The sequence below is a fragment of the Mercenaria mercenaria genome, chromosome 7 (genome assembly GCF_021730395.1).
Source record: "Mercenaria mercenaria strain notata chromosome 7, MADL_Memer_1, whole genome shotgun sequence".
Classification (NCBI taxonomy): domain Eukaryota; kingdom Metazoa; phylum Mollusca; class Bivalvia; order Venerida; family Veneridae; genus Mercenaria; species Mercenaria mercenaria.
In genome coordinates this window covers 75,550,967-75,575,707 of record NC_069367.1, presented here as the reverse complement: position 1 = coordinate 75,575,707, position 24,741 = coordinate 75,550,967, and the positions used below count along the sequence as shown (strand labels likewise).

Genomic DNA, 24,741 nt, shown 5'->3' with positions numbered 1-24,741 from the left:
TCGGCGTCCTTCCGCGTCCCCACCTTGGTTAAAGTTGTTTTTACTCTTCCTCTTTTTTCTCCTTATCTCTGTAATTACTGGATGGATTTGTTTCAAACTTAAAATAGTTATTCCTCATCATCACCCACATCATATGGCATAAGGACCATAACTCTCACACCAATATTTCATGAATAATCCCCACTTTTTACTTAGAATTTCAGGTTAAAGTTTTGATGCACTTCCACTCTATCTTAGTTATTACTAAATGGATTTGGTTCAAACATAAAATAGTTGTTCAACATCATCACTCACATCATATGACACAAGAGCCATAACTTTTGCACCAATATTTCATGAATTATCTCCCCTTTCTTTTTAGAATTTCAGATTAAAGTTTTGGTGCACTTTCACTCTATCTCAATTATTACTAAATGAATTTGATTCAAACTTAAAATAGTTGTTCCTCATCATCACCCACATCATATGAGACACGGTGCATAACTCTGGCACCAATTTTTCAAGAATTATGCCTCCTTTCACTTAGAATTTAACTTTAATTTTGATGCATTTTCACTATATCTCAATTATTACTAAATGGATTTGATTCAAGTTTGAAGTAGTTGTTCCACATCATCACCCACATCATATGACACAAGGTGCATAACTCTTGCACCAATATTTTATGAATTATGCCCCCTTTTGGCTTAGAATTATACTTATTTAGAGTTTTGATACACTTTATCTTTATCTCTCTTGTAACTTAATATTTGTGACACAGACTCAAGCTATTTTGCAATATCTTCATCCACCATTGGAGCCATTAAACACTCCAGTGACTGCTCCAGCTTCCTCAGATGTGCCCAATTTCACTATCCAGCATCGAAATAGTCGGGCGCGCTTTCTTCTGTGACAGCTCTTGTTTCCATTTAGTATGCGTTCACGCCGAAATGAAAATTACAAAAGTGTATGAAACAGTGATAGAAAAGAAGAAATTGTTGAAAAATTATTGGTATCTGGTGATGTTTTAAAAAAACTGCATTGTTTTGATGAGCATATTAATACGGCTAATTCTTCAAATGGTATTAATACAACTGAATTTTCTAATATTATTGAAGGGGTGACATCCCCACTGTTTAAAGCAATTTGAAGCTCCCTGGTAACAGTGATTTTGAGATATGTATGAATAATAGTTGTAAATTGTATACAGAAGAATGTTATGAAAAAGGCTTGCATTTTAAAAACGATGTTTAATACTTATAGACCTGAAAAGAAGAAATATGGTAAACGCAATATGTGTCGTGTATACGTAACTGTATATTCGAGTACGATTGAAGAGAAACAGAAAAAAAAACTAACCGAGGCAAAACATAAAAATGTTAAATTATATTGGGGTTGTGCAGGTTTATGACAAGTTAACATATGTTTATGTTGATGTATTTGTCTGTTTATTAACAATCCTGATGATCTCTTTTTCAGACCAGATGAGGATGTTTTGTATTTTACTGAAAGATGTGAACAGATCGGCTTTAATATTATGTTTCACGCACTTAATATTCCAATAGAGAATAACTGTCAATCAGCTAAAAGGAATAAAAGTCATGGTCCTGATAAATACATAAATAAGTCACCTTTCTTGTTCACACTACGTAACAAATTTTTCCAGACAGAGTATTTTCCTGGGTGTTGTTGAGAAGGGTTTGTTGTGCCATTACACAAGAAATACAGTATTAATGATGAAAGTAATTATAAAGGAATTACATCAATACATGTAAATGTTAACTCGTATCTTAGATAATAGGTTGTCTGATTGGGCTGAAAATTATGGTGTTTATAGCCAAAATCAAGCCCTTTTTAGGTCAATAATGGGAACAACTGATAATATTTTTGTATTACATGGTCTAATTATTTGTATGTAAAAGATAGATAAACAATTCTTTCCTGTGCCTTTATTGATATTTAGTAAGGCATTCGATTACGTAGTTAGAGTGAAATATTGTAATAAATTAAGTGATCAGTTGGAATGTATGCTTAGTGTCATACAAGGTGAATGCTTATTTTCCTTTCTTTTCGCATTTTTTAAATGATATGATAGATATGTATTTTCATAAATAATGGATATGAAGGTATAATTTACACATGTTTATTATATGCTGACGATATTTATATACATGTATCTGCAAGTAGCAGTCAAGAATTACAAAATCACGGGATCAGTATTGTTCCTGCCACTCAACTGTGCTGTCTCTAGTCCAGACAACGCCGAGATCATATCAATACCTCCGCATATGACAGTACTGGTCTTCTCCCGGAAAGCGGTCTCAGAGGCGACTCAATGCGCATTTTCAGTTTCAACCAAGCCGAAATAAGTAAATACTTAAAAATCTACATTTAGTTAAACTAAAAATTCAAAATTTCTCAATGCCCAAAAACGACTACATCTATGTCTATTGACCTCACTTCGAAAACAGGACAGTTCTTTTATCATCTGAAGAGATAACCTAATTGTTCTCATTTTAACTTTACAGAGTCTTCAAAAGCAAATAAAACGGTAAGATGTTTAATACAATATTAACTTTAATTAGTACGATGGAATAAATTAAGTTTTGTGGGAATCTATAATTTAACAATTCTCAATTTGACATTTTTGTGCGTTAAAGTGCTAAACATATTAACATCATTAGATTTACAAGAAGATACCGTTTTTAAAATGGTAATATTTTTCATGGCGACCAACACAAGACAAAACTGTCATTGACGTAGAGGTGTTTTTCTTAAAGTGGGAAGTTGGTCACAAGGGAGAGGGGTGACTTGCAAACCTTTCCCGGAATTTCCTTCAAAGATTAAAACAAAGTAGTTCTTCTCATTGTTGTCCCTCTACTCTACGATTTTAAAGATGATGCCCTCATAACATACTTGTTTTGTGGCCAGTTTGTGGCCTGGATGATGCCCTAATAACATACTTGTCTTGTGGCCAGTTTGTGGCCTGGATGATGCCCTAATAACATACTTGTCTTGTGGCCAGTTTGTGGCCTGGATGATGCCCTAATAACATACTTGTCTTGTGGCCAGTTTGTGGCCTGGATAATGCCCTAATAACATACTTGTCTTGTGGCCAGTTTGTGGCCTGGATGATGCCCTAATAACATACTTGTCTTGTGGCCAGTTTGTGGCCTGGATAATGCCCTAATAACATACTTGGCCAGGTTTTGTGGCCATGGTGATGCCCTAATAACATACTTGGCCAGTTTGTGGCCTGGATAATGCCCTAATAACATACTTGTCTTGTGGCCAGTTTGTGGCCTGGATAATGCCCTAATAACATACTTGTCTTGTGGCCAGTTTGTGGCCTGGATAATGCCCTAATAACATACTTGTCTTGTGGCCAGTTTGTGGCCTGGATGATGCCCTAATAACATACTTGGCCAGTTTGTGGCCTGGATAATTGGTTATTATCTGTACAGTATATTATTTTACATTCCAGACATAATAAAAAAATACTGTAGACCGCTTAGAAAGAAATACTTGTGTCCCGAAGCAGAAGCCAAAACCCTACATCACTTTCGAGTATGATGTCCATCTCTCGTCGTGGTTCGGAATCCGATAGCTTCTTACCTCTTACTTCTCGTTTATATTTTCAATGTCTTTTTATAACGTTTCTTCCTGTTTCAGGTTACAAAAATATTTGAAATGTCACCATGTATCAGTTATTACTGCTTCCGTTCCACCTTTTGTTCTCAATTACAAACCACGTGTCTGGATTTGACATAAACGATCCCGCAACAAACCTTGACTACTTCGTGCGAACCAGCGGAAACAAGAACCCAAACATCAGCACTCTCGTTTATTTCAATGGCACGGTGTTTTCGAGACAGCCGAACCAGATATTGCAGAAACTGATGAACTTTGAAGGTTATAACATCAACCGTAAAATCTGGAGTCCAAACGGAAAGGGCGGGTACAGGTCCTTATCTCTGGAATTTGTTGTCTACCGTGACCCTGTTACCATGGAGATCTTGAAAGTTTTTATTAATCCGATTACCTCGCAACCTAATGAGGTATTTTTTGTGGCAAATAATCCTGTGAATGGCATGTTAGACTTAGGGAATATCATTCCAGCTAAAATAATCCCAACGGGTATTGTGAATTTTGATCTAGATATAATTCTTGAATATCCAAATGCACTTGATCCAGTATATTACGCTCCGTATTCTGCCGGTCCAGTTTATGACGCAGCTGAACTGTTCACATATTTTTCGAATGTTACGCTGCTTTCGACGGTGAAGGACATAAGCGTCGGAATGACCGGAACTTGGATTCGGAAATCCCAGTTTCTACCCTGGATGAATATGTCAAACTCGCCCGGAAATCTATATTACACAACACTCGCTTGGACTTGCCATGATGGATTTTCGTGTGTTGCTGACGATATAAAGGACCTAGTCATGCAACAGTATTCTCAGTTTATTGATGCTCCAAAAACGTTTGAAATACCGAATGAAACTTCTTGGACACAGTTTAAAAAGGTAATTGATAGCAGACGACGACGAGGTCTACCGGAAATAATTTTACCGGAAGTGAATACTAAAGCAAACTTAACCTTCCATCAAACGAGTATTGACGACAGGGTGAAAAACTTTTTTAAACAGGAGCAGTCGTTACATCTTCTATTTAACGGTTCTGTTTATTCTGAAATAACTGGAAAAGAAAATAAGCAACTTTTTGGCGTTATCGGTGATATATTTGTAGGCGTTGTTGACATTTCTGCACCCAAGAACTTTCAAATTGTCCTCAGCGCAACCGGGAGCTTTACTGATCCAGTCACGAAGAATGTTATCCAAAATTGGACAAATCCTTTCACAAATGCTACCACAATTGTCCCTAATATAAAGTTTTCGGTTTCGAAAACGGTTCCTGTTGACTTTGTATATACAATTGACATACCGTATAGAAAGAGCGTAGGACTAATTGTTGCTCATTCGGAGACTTCCGACAATACACTGAAGGGAACAAGCAGTGAGAACTGGATTGTAAATATAGTTGATTTGATTTTCGGATATTCTGAACTAGAAAAGGATCCATCAGAAAGTTTTGTTTACGGAACTTTCGGATCCTTTTCGTCATGGCCTGTCTGGATGGGTATGGGAAGTTTACCTGGAAACTTAGTAACAAAGGCTACCGTATACAGAATTTGTGATTAGCAGTATTGCACGTCTACTGGTCATCAGCAAAGACTTGAATACTACATTTACATGTTATTAATCAGTAGTGTGTTATACGAATTCAATAATATACAACAAGTTTATACATAAAGTTTTGATGTTCATATATCGAACTGCGACTCTTGGTCACATGTTTTAGTCAGAAATGATAAGAAAATCGTTTTAAAATTGTTAAATTGTTAAAGTGTATACTGGCTTCTGGAAGGCTTTAGGCCATTCTAAATGCCACCTATTTATCTTCTATATACAGAAGAAGTTTATATCAAGTTAACAATGTGTTTTCAAGAAGGCAAGTCCTCCCAAGTTTAAGATCAAGTTAAGGAATAGATATTTTAATGTTTGTATATTATATATTAAGTATTTTACAGAATGTTCTGGTATACCTAATAAAATGAAGATAATTCCCGGTGGTTAATTTTTGGCGGTATTCCCTTTCATATAAAATAAGTAAAGAACCAACTGACTCAGTGTTTATATCTAAATACTATATTTTTTAGAAAGTTCATCTTTTTAAAAAATTTGCTGAAACGGCGCCGCACTTTATATTTGAAAGTCGCCATGGCGGTTCGTCAAAATGAAACCGCCACAATGATTTATGAAATAAAAAGCCTAAATTACATTAGATAGTGTTTAACAGATATAATGTATGCATATCCTAGAATTCGCAAATATAGAAGCATTTATACACTAAAAGCTATTATGACATATCAATCGTCTTAATCTCTGCCAGTATTGAAATGCGTTGTCTCCATTTTGTGGCTCGCCGTCTCCAAACGATTAACTTCAATGTCTTCTTTTTATGAAGATTAACGGGAACAAAAACAGTCCGCTAACACTAAAACAAACAGCAGCCATTACGAATGACCATGTATACGTATCGTGTCTTTCCTTTAGCCATGCTGAAAATGAAGTACATTCTATATAAACCACAGATTATTTATTTTAAATACATTAACTTTCGTGCATTCAAAAAATCAATAGATTGTGTCGCACTAGAAACAGGAACGTCTCCATTTAGAAGAGTCCAGGTAGATCGTGATGACGCTCTAACTGTACAAATCAAATCGTCTTAGTGGTCCAGCTTTGCACTTGAACTGGAAAACCTACGTTTTTGTTATAGATTACGAGTTTCATGAAAATATCGTGCAAAATATATCCAGATTCCAAAGTCGCCAAAACCTATTTAGCTCGCCCTCTTAGCTCAGGAGGGAAAACGTAGATCTTCAGGTCGCGGGATTGTTAGTTCAATCCCCGGGCGAGGCGTGTTTTCTCCGTGATGGTTTGATTAAACACACTGTGTTTGAAATCATTCGTCCTCCGCCCGTGATTCATGTTAGGAAGTTGGCAGTTACTTTGTACTGGTACAGGAACACTGTTAAGATTATCTGCCAACCTTTACATAACTGAAACAGTGTCGAAGAAAAGGTGTTCAATCTAAAACAAACATACGTTTCCCGTTGAAGTTTCCCTGTAAATCATTTGTGTATCTCTTGTAGGTCACTAATTGTAAGGCTGAGGCTAATTATTTTCATAATTGATTCAGTTTTCGATAAAACAGCTCATGTAGTATTCATATTTATAATTTGGTCATTTTTTCCTCAGTTATTTTTTTTCGCCCACTTCCGTAGAAGTTGACGTGCAAGGAACTATGTTTTACTAACTGAATGATACAAGAATGATACAAGAATGAATCCTTTATAGTCCTGCAAAGTTTTATGGAAACCTATCGTCTGGGAGATACTAACTTTTTATCAAGTTTAGTCATATACACATATAGCTAAGAAAAGCGAACAAACACCTGAAATTAGAGCGTGCGTTGAAGCATGCTTTTCTTTGGAAATACCTGTAAAGCAGATACTCAGTGAACAGTGTACTTCATACTGGGAAGACTGTAGTATCAGAGAAAACTGTTTACAAGTAGGTTCGTAAATTTAAAGATAGTCAGGCAGTCTTTAAAGATAGGGCTCGTCCTGACTGGCAAAATAAAAGCAGTGACGTCAGAGAGCAACGCTGCTGTAAGACGGCTGACTGGTGAAAACGCCAGGTACAGGGTGTCCGAGATAGCGTCTATTTTGGCTTGTCAGCGGTGAGAACTCGTGGAATACTCACCAGACACTTGGGTCTAAGAAAGGGTGCCTCATATGTTAACCGAGGAGCAAAAGTCCAATAGGACAGGAAGTTCTCAAATTTAAACTCTCGCGCAATGACACAGCTCCTAACAGTGCGTGGAAGTCAAGTGCGAATACTTTTAAACTAAATTTAAACTGTGTGTTGTATTCCGGCAAGATTTTCATTATTTTTAGAATGGCCCCCGTAATAAATTTATTCTAATATGACCAATCTGTTTAATTTTATTAATACACGATAACGTTGACGTCACGCCGACCTACTTGTATCGTCCGAGGAATAGTGCTAGTTTCTTTGTTCTTAAGACATATTAGGATCGAATATTTTTTTTATTATCTTAAACACTCCAAATTGGTTGAATACGATAAGCAAAAAGCAGTTGGGCTCTTGTGAAATCATTCTGCCTGACATGTAACCTCATTGTCATCTTTAAATTAATTAAAGCACACTTTAGCTAGATACCGTTTTTAATTTTGACACAGTTTCAAACTTTATTTAGCTGTTTAAGACAAACTTATCTACATTACAGTACTGACAACTTTTGTAAATATGATATACATTGCTATGAACTAAATTAATCACTTTTTTTGTAACAGTTAATCTCATGTTGTTCCTCTTTTATCATTTCCTATGCTTTTTAGGTTCAGGAAAATTGTAAATGACAAGCTGAATTTAAGAGATATGATACTGATCTGGTGGAGTATCTCTTCATTTGGGAAAATATGGTTATTTTAATCAAAATCTTGAGAGCTCTAAAACAGATGTGTTTCACATAGCACAGCTTACTTTCCCAGGCTGCCGTTTTAGGGTCATTCTCGTACTGCAGATTACACTTGCTGTGTAAACCTGTTTATGGATAAAATTATGTTCTTGCATTGTCACACACAGGTAATGGAGGAATTTCCTGCCGATTTTCTCAGCTATCTGTATTACCTTGTCAGTTTTTCAAGGTAGGTAATTATTACAAAAATCAGGAACTAACTACATTCTTTATATAAAATGTCATACCTGCTACTGGAATACCAATCACGTATCCAAAACCGCATATCCAGTAACTGAGGTAATATGCGGCTAGGTTGTAATCTTCGGATACTATTTCATTGATAACATGTCTTCTCAAGAAATAGAAAACGGCTGAAATTTAAAACAAAAGTTGAAGTAAATGTTATTTAAATAGCAAAAAACTAGTTCTGCAAACAAGGATCTGTGTTTTCAAACCGCAAAATTATACCCAAAGGTGTATGACCAAAGATGCTAGTTATTGAGGCTTTTAGTTTGAAGGTGAATGTTTTATTAGGGTCAAAGTCATCTCTCTATATAAAGGTCAGCTTGTATGTCTTGCCACAATGATTGTTGAGCGTGAATATGAAAAATACAATCTGGTTCGTAAGGACGGACGAACGAACAAACGGATGGGCAGTCAAATGTGTCCGGGGGAATAAAATCTTTTTATATGAGACTTTGAATTTGAGTAAATAAAATTTTATTTGTTAACTTGACAATGTAAAATACTGATTTTTTCATCTCAACCAGCTTTACTGTTTTCAATATGGCCAAACTTAAACGACATGGGTACTGTAAAGAGATAAATAATACAATACTGAGTTACATGGAAATTCAACACTCTGTCTCAAACTATCTTTTATCTGTCAACAGCGTATGGGGTAAAAGTGCCCAAAAAATGTTGCCAAAATTCTGAAATCTTACCGCAAAATATACCAAAGAGAAATGCGCTAAGGACCAAAACTCCATAAGTTGTGAAATAATGTACAAAGCCTATGACCAAGCCAGATAACAACATTGAAATGAAAACAAGCACTGTAGATCTACGTTCGAGTTTGTCTGCAAGAATCCGCCTGATAAACCCAGCAAAGATTATACCGACACAAGATCCAAGACCGAGTAATGATAATGTCCACTCTGCTTTGGAGTTGGAATATCCTGTAAAAATAAAATATTTTGGGTTAAACAGTATTTTATTGATACAATTATAATTGTTACAGTAAATTTGTTAAATGTACAAACACAGAGGATTGAGTAGAAAGCTATAAGCTTTTTTAGAAACTCTCTCCCTAAAAAGTAAAATATTTTGTGAACAATGATATTGTTGGAAAATTATGAAAATCATATTTCTATGGACCTGTCTGATAAGTTAATAAATTAGGGTAGTCTATAATACTGTATACCTGTTTTCACTTACTTAAATCTTCAAAAGTTTTATCGTTTTTGTTGTAATTAGAAACTAAATATTTTTAAAGGTATTTTCAATCTCTACGCAGATAAATCAATACTGATCATGCAGCTTGTAACTACTAGAAGAGAAAGGTTACTATGAAGAACAAAATGGTCACAGCTTTCATCAACTATTAACGGCAGTCTGCATGGCGACGTTCAAAGTCTACACATACTTGGATTCAGTGTTGTTATATTTTCTGTTCCTTTGATACCATGGAATCCATTCAATATCTATGTCATAGAATTCCGCTAAAGCCAGAACTAGGAGGTTTGAGGGGTGTTGCACGTTCCATAACTTCTCAATAACAGACTCAGTTAAACCGAGTGTGCTATAATTGTTACTTGGTTGCATTTTATGCTTCCAAATGATTTTACAGATTTTATTTTAGCAGAAGTAACCACTATACTCATAAGTTTCCATGTTTGCGGTTACCGTGTCACAGACTGTTTCAACTGTGTTACTTCTTTTGGATGGTTAAATGATGTAACCTTCTCTTACTGCATATACAAGGCTAGCAAATCAATTTGGTAATTTATACCAAATTCTGTTACATCGAATCTATTTGTCCGTTTTTATATGTGTTGGATTTGAATATTTTAATTTCTTTTAACGTTTTGAGTCGCAAACTCATAAGATAAAATTAAAAATACATGTATATAAATTATGTTGTACTAAAACGTGTAACATCTCTGAAATGAGCCATATCTAACTTGAACAAAAGAACAAATTACATAGATAAACTACCCCTTTCAATTGCTGAAACATTAGTATAAAGGAACTTACCATACTCTCTGGACACGTCAGGGTAGAAACAGATTGGAATTCCAAATCCAACTGAAAACAAAACTGACCCAATCAAATAAAGAATAATTTTTGCGTCACACAACATTTTGCCATCGTCAACACCTACAATAACATTTAGCAAAGGCTTTGTCGTATCTTCTTTACTTTCTGCTACTGGTTCATCCGGCTGCGTTGTGTCCTCAATTTCAGCAGTAACTTCAACAGGTTCTTCAGGAACAGGTTTATTTTCTTTTGCTTTCTCTTTTGGCGGTTCTTCTTCATCTTCAGTAGATGAGTCTTCCTCCAGTTCGGCGGACATAGCGTTATCAAATCTGATTGGTGAAGTTATGGGTATGATTATAGTTTCTTCTGTAGTTTTATATCTTGGAGCTCTGTGTCCATTTATTTTCTTTTTCTCGTCTTTGGGTATTTCTTCATCTTCAGGTTCCTCTTCACTCGGAGAACTTTGGCCTGCTGCTTCTAAGTCCATATTTTTGTCTTCAACAGGATTTACCATTTGTTTGTACGTGTTCTTATCTCTATCGAGAATAACATTTTTCACAAGTGGTTTAAATAGTAATCCACACACAATACAGTTCAGCATTAAAGCTGATAGAATCAAAAAGGTTCCGAAGAAGGAGTATGTATCTAAAAGAGCTCTTGTTACTAATGGAAGTATGAATACACCGACTGGAAAACCACATGACGCCAAAGTCAATGCGATCGTTCCGCCCTGCTGAAAATAGTCCTCAACCGCTACGAATGTAGCGATTGAAATCATTCCGTAACCACAGCCTGAAAGAAAATTATTTCACTTTTAACAACCGAAGTTAAACGTAGTTTGTAACGCAAACGACTAACTTGATATTAACGTGCTAATATCATTTATTTTCTACTGATGCCGGATGTTGTTTATTACAAAACAATGGCGTTGATCCTCCGGACTGGTATATTACTTAACCAAAGAGATAACCTCTGTCCTCACTGTGTATCCGGCAATCTGGTACATGTGTGGAATTTATCAGTTACTTAAAAAAAGACATACATTTGTTCGGTAATGTTACACACCACCAATGAAATGGACAAATTTATCACGACGAATTAGCTTACCTACTAGCACTCCAAAAAAGACGTAGTAATAATGAATAGAAGGTGCAAAACATCCTAAAAGCAGCCCAATGAATGCGATGACAGCACCAATTACTGTCACGAATCTGTATCCTAGCTTCAGTGCCATTGCCCTCGAAAACGGTGCTGAAAAGATAGCATTGGTAGTTAATTGGTCATGACATATCCTTTTTTGAGAATTGCTGTGATAAACCACATTGCTTCACCCTATTCCGCTCCAATCCCATATACACAGTCGTTTTCGAGAATGTGGGGTTAGCATTGTAAATTAAGGGATACAATAATTTAAAAGTAGTATTTTCTGCAGCTTATTAACAACATGGCTGGCTTGATTTAGAATCTACAGGTGATAGATTGCATTTTACTTAAATGGGTTTATCTGCGTATATAACAAGGTTAGCTTTTTGTAAAAGCTAGTTGAGACTGAAAGATCTTTAAAGAACATTATACTGGTATACGATCAAGCAGTTACAAAGAAATGGAAATAAATTTCGTTTAGAAAGAGTCTCTTTGGGTTTATCTATTGCAACGGCTATTTAGTTTATTAAAATCGCATAATTATTGCGAACTAATTTTTTTCTCCATTTAAAATCAAGCAAGATTTCGCTTTGTTTCGCTTCCTCTGATTGACCAACGGTTTTATTTAGACTTAATGATTGGATTTTGATCAGTTCATTTCTGTAATTCTGGTTTTAATCTAGTCGGATTCGATCAGTATTTTTTCTTTGGTCAGACCATGTCAAAATATAATTAAGTCTTCTAAATACGGACAATTTTTCGTTCAAATTACATTTTGCATTTATAGTTCACTGAAGTTATGTAGAAATTGAAGAGGATTTTCGGAAACATATTTGACGTTTACAAATTACTTTAAAATTTCTTTTTATTGTTTAAATATTGTACAAAGTTTATGATACCTTCGTTAGAAAATAAAAAGCCAAGTCTCTAGACTGTAAAACATAATTATAAACAAGCCAACGACGAAGGATTCGAAAGTCGCAAAAATGAAATTCGTTTTGACAGCTCAAACGACACTAGTTCTCAGCTTGCCACTGCAGCTGCAATTGCTCGTACAGATAGCAAGGTAAAACAGTCTCAGTGGGATTCTATTCGTTGTTTTATACAGAAATCCTGTCTTAATATAATGTTGAACCCTGTAGGGATTGAGGAATACAATTAATTTCGAACTGAAGGGATATTCTTATATTTAAATGAATCAGTGACTTTAATATTGTAAACTTTGTTAAAATGATGTGACCTTTTCAAATAATATTTGTCAACAAACCATAAATAATTTCCAAATAATTTTCACGAATCTGTTTTTGTCTGTTTGCGGTCAAGTTGAAGAGTCTACACTGAGTGTAATATAAGCAATGTAACATTTCGAAGCAAAATAAAACCACAGTATCTCACACAAATATTCTTTAAACACTTTGAATAGTTACAATATAAAAATAAATATACTTTTTACATGATTGATGGGACAGGATAAAATCTATTTACATTTGTATTGATGAGGGGGAAGTTTACTGAAGCGTCAGAAAACACTGATTCGTTTGTTACTTATACTTATAGTATTAATCATTTAGGATAGAGTTCGATATAAACACGTGTGATAGGAGTGAAATAACTACTTTTAACTTAATAGGGAGAGCACTTGTCTACGGATCACGGGCTCGTGAGTTCGATCCCCGGGCGAGGTGTATGTTCTCCGTGGCGATTTATAAGGGGAAGTTGTTAGTGCTGGTACAGACTCCAAGAATACTGTTTGGGTTAACTGTCTACCGTTATGTAACGGCGCTAAATCAAAAACAAACAATAGATAGCTGCGTTCACCCGTACCTAATTAATAACAATCAGCAAACTTGTTTATATTGATTTGCTCAGCTGACACATTAATTTAAATCATTAAACAAGACATAAGTTTAAAACTCGAAAATGCATCATTTAATGTAAGGATTCAAAAATTATTATAAACAGTGATAAAAACAAAGTTTTTATTCCAAACATCATATATATGATTTTGATATCTATAGTATTACCGCTGTCAAACAAGCCAAATATGAACTGAAGTATTTGTTTCTTTTGATGAATTCAACGCCGCGTTTAGACAACAGTTGAATCAGAAACGTTGGTTAGTTAACCTTACCAAAGTCAGGGAGTCCTCATATCAGCAGTATTAAAATGATCTTAGACGTGTCGTCACGTAGAACATGCCCTACACATGGAAGTCGAAACGATTACTATGAGCATACGTAGCAATTACTATGAGCATACGTAGCAATTACTATAAGCATATACAGCAATAACTATGAGCATACGTAGCAATTACTATAAGCATATACAGCAATTACTATGAGCATACGTAGCAATTACTATAAGCATATACAGCAATTACTATGAGCATACGTAGCAATTACTTTAAGCATATACAGCAATTACTATGAGCATACGTAGCAATTACTATAAGCATATACAGCAATTACTATGAGTATACGTAGCAATTACTATAAGCATACGTAGCAATTACTTTAAGCATATACAGCAATTACTATGAGCATACGTAGCAATTACTTTAAGCATATACAGCAATTACTATGAGCATACGTAGCAATTACTATAAGCATATACAGCAATTACTATGAGCATACGTAGCAATTACTATAAGCATACGTAGCAATTACTATGAGTATACGTAGCAATTACTATAAGCATATAAAGCAATTACTATGAGCATACGTAGCAATTACTATAAGCATACGTAGCAATTACTATGAGTATACGTAGCAATTACTATAAGCATATGTAGCAATTACTATAAGCATACGTAGCAATTACTATAAGCATATACAGCAATTACTATGAGTATACGTAGCAATTACTATAAGCATATACAGCAATTACTATAAGCATACGTAGCAATTACTATAAGCATACGTAGCAATTACTATAAGCATACGTAGCAATTACTATGAGTATACGTAGCAATTACTATAAGCATATACAGCAATTACTATAAGCATACGTAGCAATTACTATAAGCATACGTAGCAATTACTATAAGCATACGTAGCAATTACTATGAGTATACGTAGCAATTACTATAAGCATATACAGCAATTACTATGAGCATACGTAGCAATTACTATAAGCATACACAGCAATTACTATAAGCATACGTAGCAATTACTATGAGTATACGTAGCAATTACTATAAGCATACACAGCAATTACTATAAGCATATGTAGCAATTACTATAAGCATACGTAGCAATTACTATGAGCATACGTAGCAATTACTATAAGCATATACAGCAATTACTATGAGCATACGTAGCAATTACTATAAGCATACACAGCAATTACTATGAGTATACGTAGCAATTACTATAAGCATATACAGCTATTACTATGAGTATACGTAGCAATTACTATAAGCATACGTAGTAATTACTATAAGCATATACAGCAATTACTATGAGTATACGTAGCAATAACTATAAGCATACGTAGCAAAAAAATTACTATCAGCATATACAGCAATTACTATGAGTATACGTAGCAATTACTATAAGCATACGTAGCAATTACTATAAGCACACATAGCAATTACTATGAGCATACACAGTTATTACTATGAGCATACACAGCAATTACTATAAGCATACGTAGCAATTACTATAAGCATACGTAGCAATTGCTATGAGCATACACAGTTATTACTATGAGCATACACAGCAATTACTATAAGCATACGTAGCAATTACTATAAGCATACGTAGCAATTACTATGAGCATACACAGTTATTACTATGAGCATACACAGCAATTACTATGAGCATACGTAGCAATTACTATAAGCATACGTAGCAATTACTATAAGCATACGTAGCAATTACTATAAGCATACGTAGCAATTACTATGAGCATACACAGTTATTACTATGAGCATACACAGCAATTACTATAAGCATACGTAGCAATTACTATGAGCATACACAGTTATTACTATGAGCATACACAGCAATTACTATGAGCATACACAACAATTACTATAAGCATACGTAGCAATTACTATAAGCATATGTAGTAATTACTATGAGCATACACAGCAATTACTATGAGCATACACAACAATTACTATAAGCATACGTAGCAATTACTATAAGCATACGTAGCAATTACTATAAGCATATGTAGCAATTATTATGAGCATACACAGTTATTACTATGAGCATACACAGCAATTACTATAAGCATACGTAGCAATTACTATAAGCATACGTAGCAATTACTATGAGCATACACAGTTATTACTATGAGCATACACAGCAATTACTATAAGCATACGTAGCAATTACTATAAGCATACGTAGCAATTACTATGAGCATACACAGTTATTACTATGAGCATACACAGCAATTACTATGAGCATACACAGCAATTACTATAAGCATACGTAGCAATTACTATAAGCATACGTAGCAATTACTATGAGCATACACAGTTATTACTATGAGCATACACAGCAATTACTATGAGCATACGTAGCAATTACTATAAGCATACGTAGCAATTACTATAAGCATACACAGTTATTACTATGAGCATACACAGTTATTACTATGAGCATACACAGTTATTACTATGAGCATACACAGCAATTACTATAAGCATACGTAGCAATTACTATGAGCATACACAGTTATTACTATGAGCATACACAGCAATTACTATGAGCATACACAGTTATTACTATGAGCATACACATCAATTACTATCAATTACTATGAGCATACACAGCAATAACTATGAGCATACCCATCAATTACTATGAGCATACCTCGCGATTACTATGAGCATACCCATCAATTACTATGAGCATACCTCGCGATTACTATGAGCATACACATCAATTACTATGAGCATACACAGAAATTACTATGAGCATATACATCAATTACTATGAGCATACACAGCAATTACTATGAGCATACACAGCAAGCATACCTAGCGATTACTATGAGCATTCACAACAGTTACTGTGCACATACGCTGCGATAACTATGAGCATATACAGTAATTACTACGAGCATACCTCGCGATTACTATGAGCATACACAGTAATTACTATGAGCATACCCATCAATTACTATGAGCATACACATCAATTACTATGAGCATACACATCAGTTACTATGAGCATACACATCAATTACTATGAGCATACACAGTTATTACTATGAGCATACACAGCAATTACTATGAGCATACACAGCAATTGCTATGAGCATACCCAGCGATTACTATGAGCATACACAGCAATTACTATGAGCATACACAGCAATTATTATGAGCATACACATCAATTGCTATGAGCATACACAGCAATTACTATGAGCATACACAGCAATTACTATGAGCATACACAGCAAGCATACCCAGCGATTACTATGAGCATTCACAACAGTTACTATGCGCATACGCTGCCATTACTATGAGCATATACAGTTATTACTACGAGCATACCTCGCGATTACTATGAGCATACACAGTAATTACTATGAGCATACCCATCAATTACTATGAGCATACACATCAGTTACTATGAGCATACACATGAATTACTTTGAGCATACACAGTTATTACTATGAGCATACACAGCAATTACTATGAGCACACACAGCAATTGCTATGAGCATACCCAGCGATTACTATGAGCATACACAGCAATTACTATGAGCATACACAGCAAGCATACCCAGCGATTACTATGAGCATTCACAACAGTTACTATGAGCATACGCTGCGATTACTATGAGCATATACAGTAATTACTACGAGCATACCTAGCGATTACTATGAGGATACGCAGCGATTACTATGAGCATATGCAGCAATTACTACGAGCATATGCAGCAATTACTACGAGCTTGCGCATCAATTGCTATGAACATATGCAGCAGTTTTAAGGGAACAACTGCAAAATACTACGAGCATATGCAGCAATTTCAACGAGAATGTACAACAACAACTACGAGCATTCGCACCAATTACTACGAAAACATGCAGAAATGTCTATGAACTTTTATTCTTTATCTTATAGCACATATTAAACACATACCCACAAAACAGAAACAAGCAAACGCTATGGCACCAATGACAGCAGTTTCCAGAGCCTCAGTTTCCAATCGATCTATAAAATCTGTGTACAGTATACCAAAGCTGAACACAATACCTCCAGCTAGAAGGTTGGCAAGAAACGCCCCAAACAGAACCATCCATGACCAGTTTTTGTCAACTACAAATATTGTAAAGAAAACGTTTTATGGAAAGTAATGTGATATTTGTAAAGTTACACAAATATGTTGACAGTGCAACTGCTGCTGAACTACACATTCATTCAATTTTGTGATATACATGTGCACTGAGGAGATAAATTTACTTAATAGAAGTATTCTCTCTAAACACGGATTGTCTATAATTATCACACGAATTGAAGTACAATACAGTTTACCTACCTTCTCTAAATATTTCTTTAAAAATATCGTCATTTTAATCATCCCATATAAAAACAAGAGCCTTCGGGAAGTGTTATAGCTCAGATTTTCTAAGTACAAGAGCCTTCGGGAAGTGTTATAGCTCAGATTTTCTAAGCACAAAAAGGGCCATATACTTCTGACAAAATGAAACCTAATGATGATAAACAAGTGTGCAAAGTTTTAAAGCTGTAGCTCTTTTAGGTTTTGAGAAAAGGAGGACCTGAACAAAAATTTTAACCAAGGAACTCAAATTTTCTAAGTACAAAAAAGGGCCATAATTCTGACAAAATGCATATCAGAGTTATAATTCTTGGCTTAAATAGTCACCTAACGATGATAAACCAGTGTGCAAAGTTTCCAAGATGTAACTCATTTAGGTTTTGAGAAAAAGTGTACCTATATAACAAAAATTTTAGCCAATGCCCATGCGGACGATCAAGTGACGACAAAACCTCGTAGATTTTTAAAAGAAATAACAGACGAGCTAAAAATTAATAAATACCCAATCTCGCACAAAAATATCATATGAACAGCATTTATGCGCGTATCAGCAGTGCACATTCGAATGAGTATAATCGTCTGTAAAAGATGTATATTAAAATATCTGAAAAATGCTGAACAGAGTCTTGTCACGATTGATAGATAAAACGCAAAGAATTTAAAAGTAAATCGGTTTCATATGATTTACTCTCATTTATCAAATATGTTACAAACTAACCCGTAATGTAAAGGTGCAAAATTAACATGAATTCATTACCATGCTACGTTAAAATCATAACAAATCTTGCGTTTAATTCGAATGAAAATACCATACAGTCTGTAATATGCCAGAAATTCATTGGAAAAGAGCTACCTACTCAGCTACCATATTAATGGAAGTCGGCGGAAGGCCATGACGTGCGTTGAAACAAATTACTTTTAGCGTTTCTGTCTGATTAAAAAAAAAATATATTTTATATGTGGATCATCTTTTTTTCTTTTTGTAATGTTACTTTTTCTGTCCTCTTTTCGAAATAAACTGAGCTTTTACGTTCTCAAACTATCTCTTCAAATAAAGTGTTAGAACTTTTACAGAACTAACATCATACTTTTATCTACAGAGGTAGCTGTAAAAACTGCAACATTTTGTAGCATTGTCACGTTAACTGGCATATCTTTCATTCTAACAAAGTAGAAGATAAAGCTCTGCGCACATTCTGTGATAAACAACGGTTGACATAGCATAATGGCGTCAATTATGACGCCAAATTGTCGCATGACGCCCGGTTCATTGCTACTCGGAAAAATAAGTAAAACATTGTTTTTCAAGGTATTTCAATGAACATGTAAGAACGAAATTATCAAGGTCTTCGTGTGGTTTATCGTCTAATTTACCAATGTTCATAGTTCAGATGATTAGATATTTAATCCCTCATGGTTCAATTCTTGCGCATCTGAATTCAGTGATAAATTAGACGACAAGCCAACCGAATGCCTTGATTATTTGTTAATTAAACAACAGAGACTTCTCACTGTCCATTAATTAGTTACCCACAGCTGACCCACCCCCACCCATTCTACTTCCCTTATTGTTCATTCTCGGGAGTCAGCTGAGAAAAAGGAAGTGTTTTTGAATGTTATGAGGATGTGCAAACTGTCATAAATCGAAACAAGGACAAAGGCCCGAAAAGAATCACCAAATTGCACAACCGGGACGCGTTTTACTAGGCATAGACAAAGAACTTAGGAGCAAGGTGTTTCACGACATATTCATTTTTGTCTATTCTTACGCTGCGGTGAACACAAATAAGATGGATTTCTCATAAACTGAGCTAAGGACACCTTTTACAGTTGATACAAATAATACCCTATGAAAGAAATGCGTTTCAAAGTTCATACTCAGGAAAGAACTTAGGATGAAAAGTATGAACTTTTGTGAAACGGTTGAGGAATGGTTCTGATCGAACAGGCGCGTCGTGAATGCGAGTACAGTAGACAATAGAACTTAGTACCAGCGCAAAACAATGTATTACTTGTATGTTCCTCCATTGACAATAACTTAGAAGACAAAATAGACTGAAGTTCTTTGACGCAATTGTAAAGTAAGAACTGCGTTATGATAATGCAGGTAAAACCTTTGTTAATTTTTATATCTAAGATTCATCTACTTAGGCGATATTGGAACAGATAGTGGGCGTCTACGTTGCTTGTGTCCAACGTTTCCTACCTTTAACAATCGATTTAATACCGTGTAAATACACTTTCTATTGAATAAGAACGTACGTTTCTGAACTAGATATAGCATCCAATTCCAGTAAGTTTCAGAATTGTATTAGAAATATTTAGTTCCATATATTCTGACAGTAAGCACTGCCTTTGTGTTTATCAAAATTACGTAGCAAATTGTGTCCGTACCTGCCTGTTATTAAAATTGATAAAGCGTACTCATTCTCTGCTTTAGAACAACCAGTCCAATCTCAGTGCCTTGAAAATTCATGTCTGCATCATCAAAACATTTTAGAACATATTTTGGCATAGATTTCATATATAAAAAGAAAACGCTGGCAAAATTCATTTAAATCATTTCTAAATGAAAATACACATACCTGAATCCATTTTGTATATCCGGGACGATTTAATGATTGTTTCAAAGGTTTATATAACGTAAAAACGATGTTTTCAATATACAGTGATACTTCATGGTTGAATTTGCCCATTAAGATAAAACTGCAGAGCCTAAACACCTCCGCATTTTGCACATGACCAGTTAAGCTAGCGATGTAAAATCTCATTCATAAAAGGTTCAATAAGCTGGCTGATATTCGGGTGTAAGGATGCATTAAGGGGACGCATACTTTGAAATTAGAAAAAAAGTGGGTGGGGTTTGATAAAATTTACCTGCAAAAAAGTACAAGGTTTTGGTACATAAAATGGATACTGTTTCAACTGTTATAAGTACACAAAGGATTGCTCACAAAAATAAAGATGAGAAAACTAAAACAAGAAAGTTACTGTTGAATTACATAAGACTTATTGTGTACATTCAAAGTCAACAATTAAGACTTTTTGGTGTGAAAATAATAGTGCTTCACCTTGTCCAAACATTTATCAGTGTCCTACAGATTCTAATTTAAAGAAAGAATGTGAAATATGGTCACTGTCTTGCTTTTCATTTCGCATATGTAAGCTAAAACACATTATTTAGTTTGTTTACAAAGTAGTGCATAAGAAAAGATACGGTGGTCAAGGAATGCCACATTCCAAAACTAAAAGAATATATTCCCCTTAATACATTAAACATTTATCATTACAGAAGTCTAGTGGCTTACAATAAGGACCTAGAAATGTTGCCATTATTAATTCATGAACTACAATGCACTTAAATATCAAAACACATTCAACAAACTTTTGAAAATGTATTGTCTTAAAAATCCCTAAAATAAGGTATGAAATTTGGTTGAGAGGTCCAATCAATGTGTATATGTGCAAAAGTAGCATTCTAATCTTGTTCACAAAAGTTACTAATACACAGCAGGCATGTCAATGATCAAAACTGGACGAATATACAGTTATCCTCACTTTAATGTCATTTATAATTTGTCCTTGAATTCTCCACCATACTTTTCATAACTCTGTTTGCACGAGTTGCACGAGAATGCTGTCATTCACGTAAAAAAATGGGGTCAAATAAGTTGTAAATGCAATATCATCTAAACGTAATTAATGGATTATGCAGTTCAAGATAAACTTTATCTCATAACATAACGAACATGTATAATGTTGTAACAACAATTTTACTTACACTGATTTAAGTAGCAGTCGGTTTATAAGTGACTTTATTGATTCATTTTGTGTTTTGTTATTGTTGTCAAAAAGTATAACGGAAGTGCCTCACAACTGAAGCGGAAACCAGTTTGATGCGCAAAGTAGTCCAATGTAAGTAATATTTTTTGACAAATGCCCATAGAAATTAATAATTTTCTAATATTAATAACGAATATCTGAATAGGATTCATTATTTGATATGAAATTATAATCATCGACATGTTTTTTTTAAAAATCGTACACATGCTGACACCTAAGTTGTCTCCCGTTGTTTATTAGAGTTACCTTTCGTCCGGCGCAGTAATACATTTGCAGTGAATCGCCGAGAAGTCGTGGGAAAATTAAAAACCATGTAAATAAACTAAAATTAACCACCTTTTCAAGATGAATTTCAAGTGATCGCCATTATGCATTTAACCCGCCTGACCTGTGTAGCATCTTAGATATCTGTTCTAAGGTATTCATTGTGTAGAATGTCATGCTATGCCCTTGCAATGCTAATCCCACTCTGATTGTTTTTGTTTACATTTTTATCAATGAGAAATATGGCGTCCATCCCGAGCTGAAATGACGTGGCGTTAAATTTTTACATGTTTAAGCAAACCTGGTGTGTTAGAAAGAAAATCTCATCCCTTCAACATTATTTGGAACACTGTTATTGTAAAAAACCTGTTTTTTCCTTATACAAAAGCTTAATATTTTGTGTTGAATGTACTTTCACAAAGACCTCTATTTTCCTATTACATTCATAGTACCACATCCTTATCCACAAAATACTGATTATTACAGGGGTCCATCAGTATTATATCAGTTTAGGAATATGTATTTTATTTTCCCACCATCGATTTCTTGAATATGCGCCCCTTCCGTATTTCTGTATGAACCGTGAATGTAGCAATATGCGTCCCCTTAAATGGTGTGAAACTGGGATTTAAAGAAAAATGTTGGGAGACAAGATATTTTTGTTTAAAAACGTAAGTAAAAGCAAAAACAATATAATAAATAAAAACCCCGTGAACGAAACGGAATGAACCAGCTCTGTATCAGGCCTGCCTGACTGAATTTCATCTAAACTTTGCCATGACTTCCCATCATCAGCAAAAACTAAATGCTCGCTCCTTGTTGTTGCATCTGTATTTAAAGGTGATAATGTAGACAAGCGTATTACATTATGATGCAGATGAAGTGCACATTTATAATGTGAATGTAATAGGAATATTATGCGGATGAACAATTCTATACAGACTGGCGTGATTAGTTTAGTGTGATACAGTATAACAAGAACCTAGATGGTTCCCAAGAGGTACACAAAGACACGTTTGTACTTTTACTTTGCAAGTTTGCTATGTTTGTCAGAAACATGATTTTGAGTATTTTCCCTGCTTTTTTCAACAATTCACATGCCAAACATTTCAGAATTGCCGTATATTTATTGAGGAAGACTTGTGGTATAATGGTTTAAAAAATCCATTATACCAAATACTTCTTAGGCATTCTTTTTTGATAGCTTTTTCGGTCAATAGTTAGTCATGTACCTTAGAATATATTTCGCATTCCTTTTCACACTTAGCTTTACGGTCTAGAAATTAGTCATGTGCATTAAATGACAGGTTACATTTTATCGCCCAGCTAATGCATTGTCCAGCAATGCATGTTTCAAAATTACTAATTGTTTTGACAACTGACTAACTGGATAAATGACAGGGTAATTATAAACACCCGGTCATTTCTTTTATAAGCAGAAGTTTTGAGACAAAACTTCAGTATCATTCTGGTACTCAGTTAGGTTAGATGCGTATGTTCGATACTAGCAAAATGAATTACATGTAGTTAGATAAAGACCGAGGCAATTAACATTGAAGTAATTATGTCGAAGAATAGAAGTTCTGTTAGCAACTGAGAAAATGTTAGAGAATTACGAAGAAAGACATTGATGTAAATATTATCTTAGAATTAGTACAATATTAAATAGTAGTTATCATAGAGAACAGAGTTGTTGTTGTTGTTGATAGTAGAGTGAACGTTAGACCCTGTTACACCACAGACTGTAGTGTCTGTAAAATTTAATTAAAAGTTGATCTGTTTGGGGCTGCATTGAAAATCAGGATAAACTCTACGTTCGACAGAGATTATCACATGCCACCTCCATCATCAAGAAACCGCTGCTGGTCGCTACGCTCCTTCTCTCTTCGGTTTCTTAAAGCCACAACATCTATCCGATACACTGAAGGCAGTGTCAAGCCGGTGCGTCACGCTGAATGCCGAATGCTAAATGCCAGATACACTAAATGCTAACTGCAAGATGCTAATTTTCAATTAACAAAGGCAAAGTCTACTAATTACAAACTAAAAGAAAAAAAAAACACTAAACGTAAGACATGTATTAAATCGTGATATTATAATGAAAACAATACAGAAAGAGAGGGAGATGTTACACCATGAAAATACAAAACAAAGTAAAGTAGGAAACCTTCTGGTGCTTCTAGCATTGTTACTTCGCTAGTCCAATTATTAGGTATATAATTTACTTCACTATATCTACAGTGATCACTGTTTCGAGAGTTCCCTGTAACTCAAGACATATTCTTAGACATGGTAATCATATCTTGCAGATATGAATTAACAAGTCCAGTCATTAGCAGGCCCATGATCAATTTTTCAACAGCGTTTTTGACACTTCAGATAGTATAAATATACGTTCTCTTTAGGACAAAATCAGACGGCACTACGTTCTTATTCAAACGATGCTGCTGGATAAAATCACGCAGCGTTTGATTTTTACTTTAATTTTAACTGCTGCTGAGCAGATTTCAGGAACTTATTCTTCAAAAATTTCAGCAGTTACCGATTACGGATATGGATCTAGACTTCAGGCGGGTACTAATTTGGCAAACGATTTGGAAACTTTAAGAGAAATT

General features: G+C 34.7%; 2 protein-coding genes across 3 annotated transcripts; one reads left to right on the top strand and one right to left on the bottom strand.

The window, feature by feature from the left end:
- The first annotated feature begins 1,893 nt into the window (after positions 1 to 1,893).
- Positions 1,894 to 5,604, top strand: LOC123553893 (uncharacterized). The gene is made up of 3 exons (XM_045343614.2): positions 1,894 to 2,025; positions 2,508 to 2,530; positions 3,652 to 5,604. Exon 3 carries the CDS (start codon positions 3,678 to 3,680, stop codon positions 5,178 to 5,180), a length of 1,503 nt encoding a protein of 500 aa, XP_045199549.2. The 5' UTR covers positions 1,894 to 2,025; positions 2,508 to 2,530; positions 3,652 to 3,677; the 3' UTR covers positions 5,181 to 5,604.
- LOC123553894 (monocarboxylate transporter 12-B-like) lies at positions 5,222 to 20,747 on the bottom strand. Of its 2 annotated transcripts, XM_045343615.2 has the most exons (7): positions 20,605 to 20,747; positions 17,602 to 17,778; positions 11,458 to 11,601; positions 10,348 to 11,142; positions 9,036 to 9,269; positions 8,337 to 8,462; positions 5,222 to 6,100 (listed from the first exon to the last, which is right to left on the bottom strand). In XM_045343615.2, the coding sequence occupies exons 1-7, from the start codon at positions 20,612 to 20,614 to the stop codon at positions 5,985 to 5,987; spliced, it is 1,602 nt and encodes a 533-aa protein (XP_045199550.2). In that variant the 5' UTR covers positions 20,615 to 20,747; the 3' UTR covers positions 5,222 to 5,984. The 2 variants fall into 2 exon arrangements, with proteins under 2 accessions (XP_045199550.2, XP_045199551.2); XM_045343616.2 differs by lacking the exon at positions 17,602 to 17,778.
- Positions 20,748 to 24,741: the final 3,994 nt, after the last annotated feature.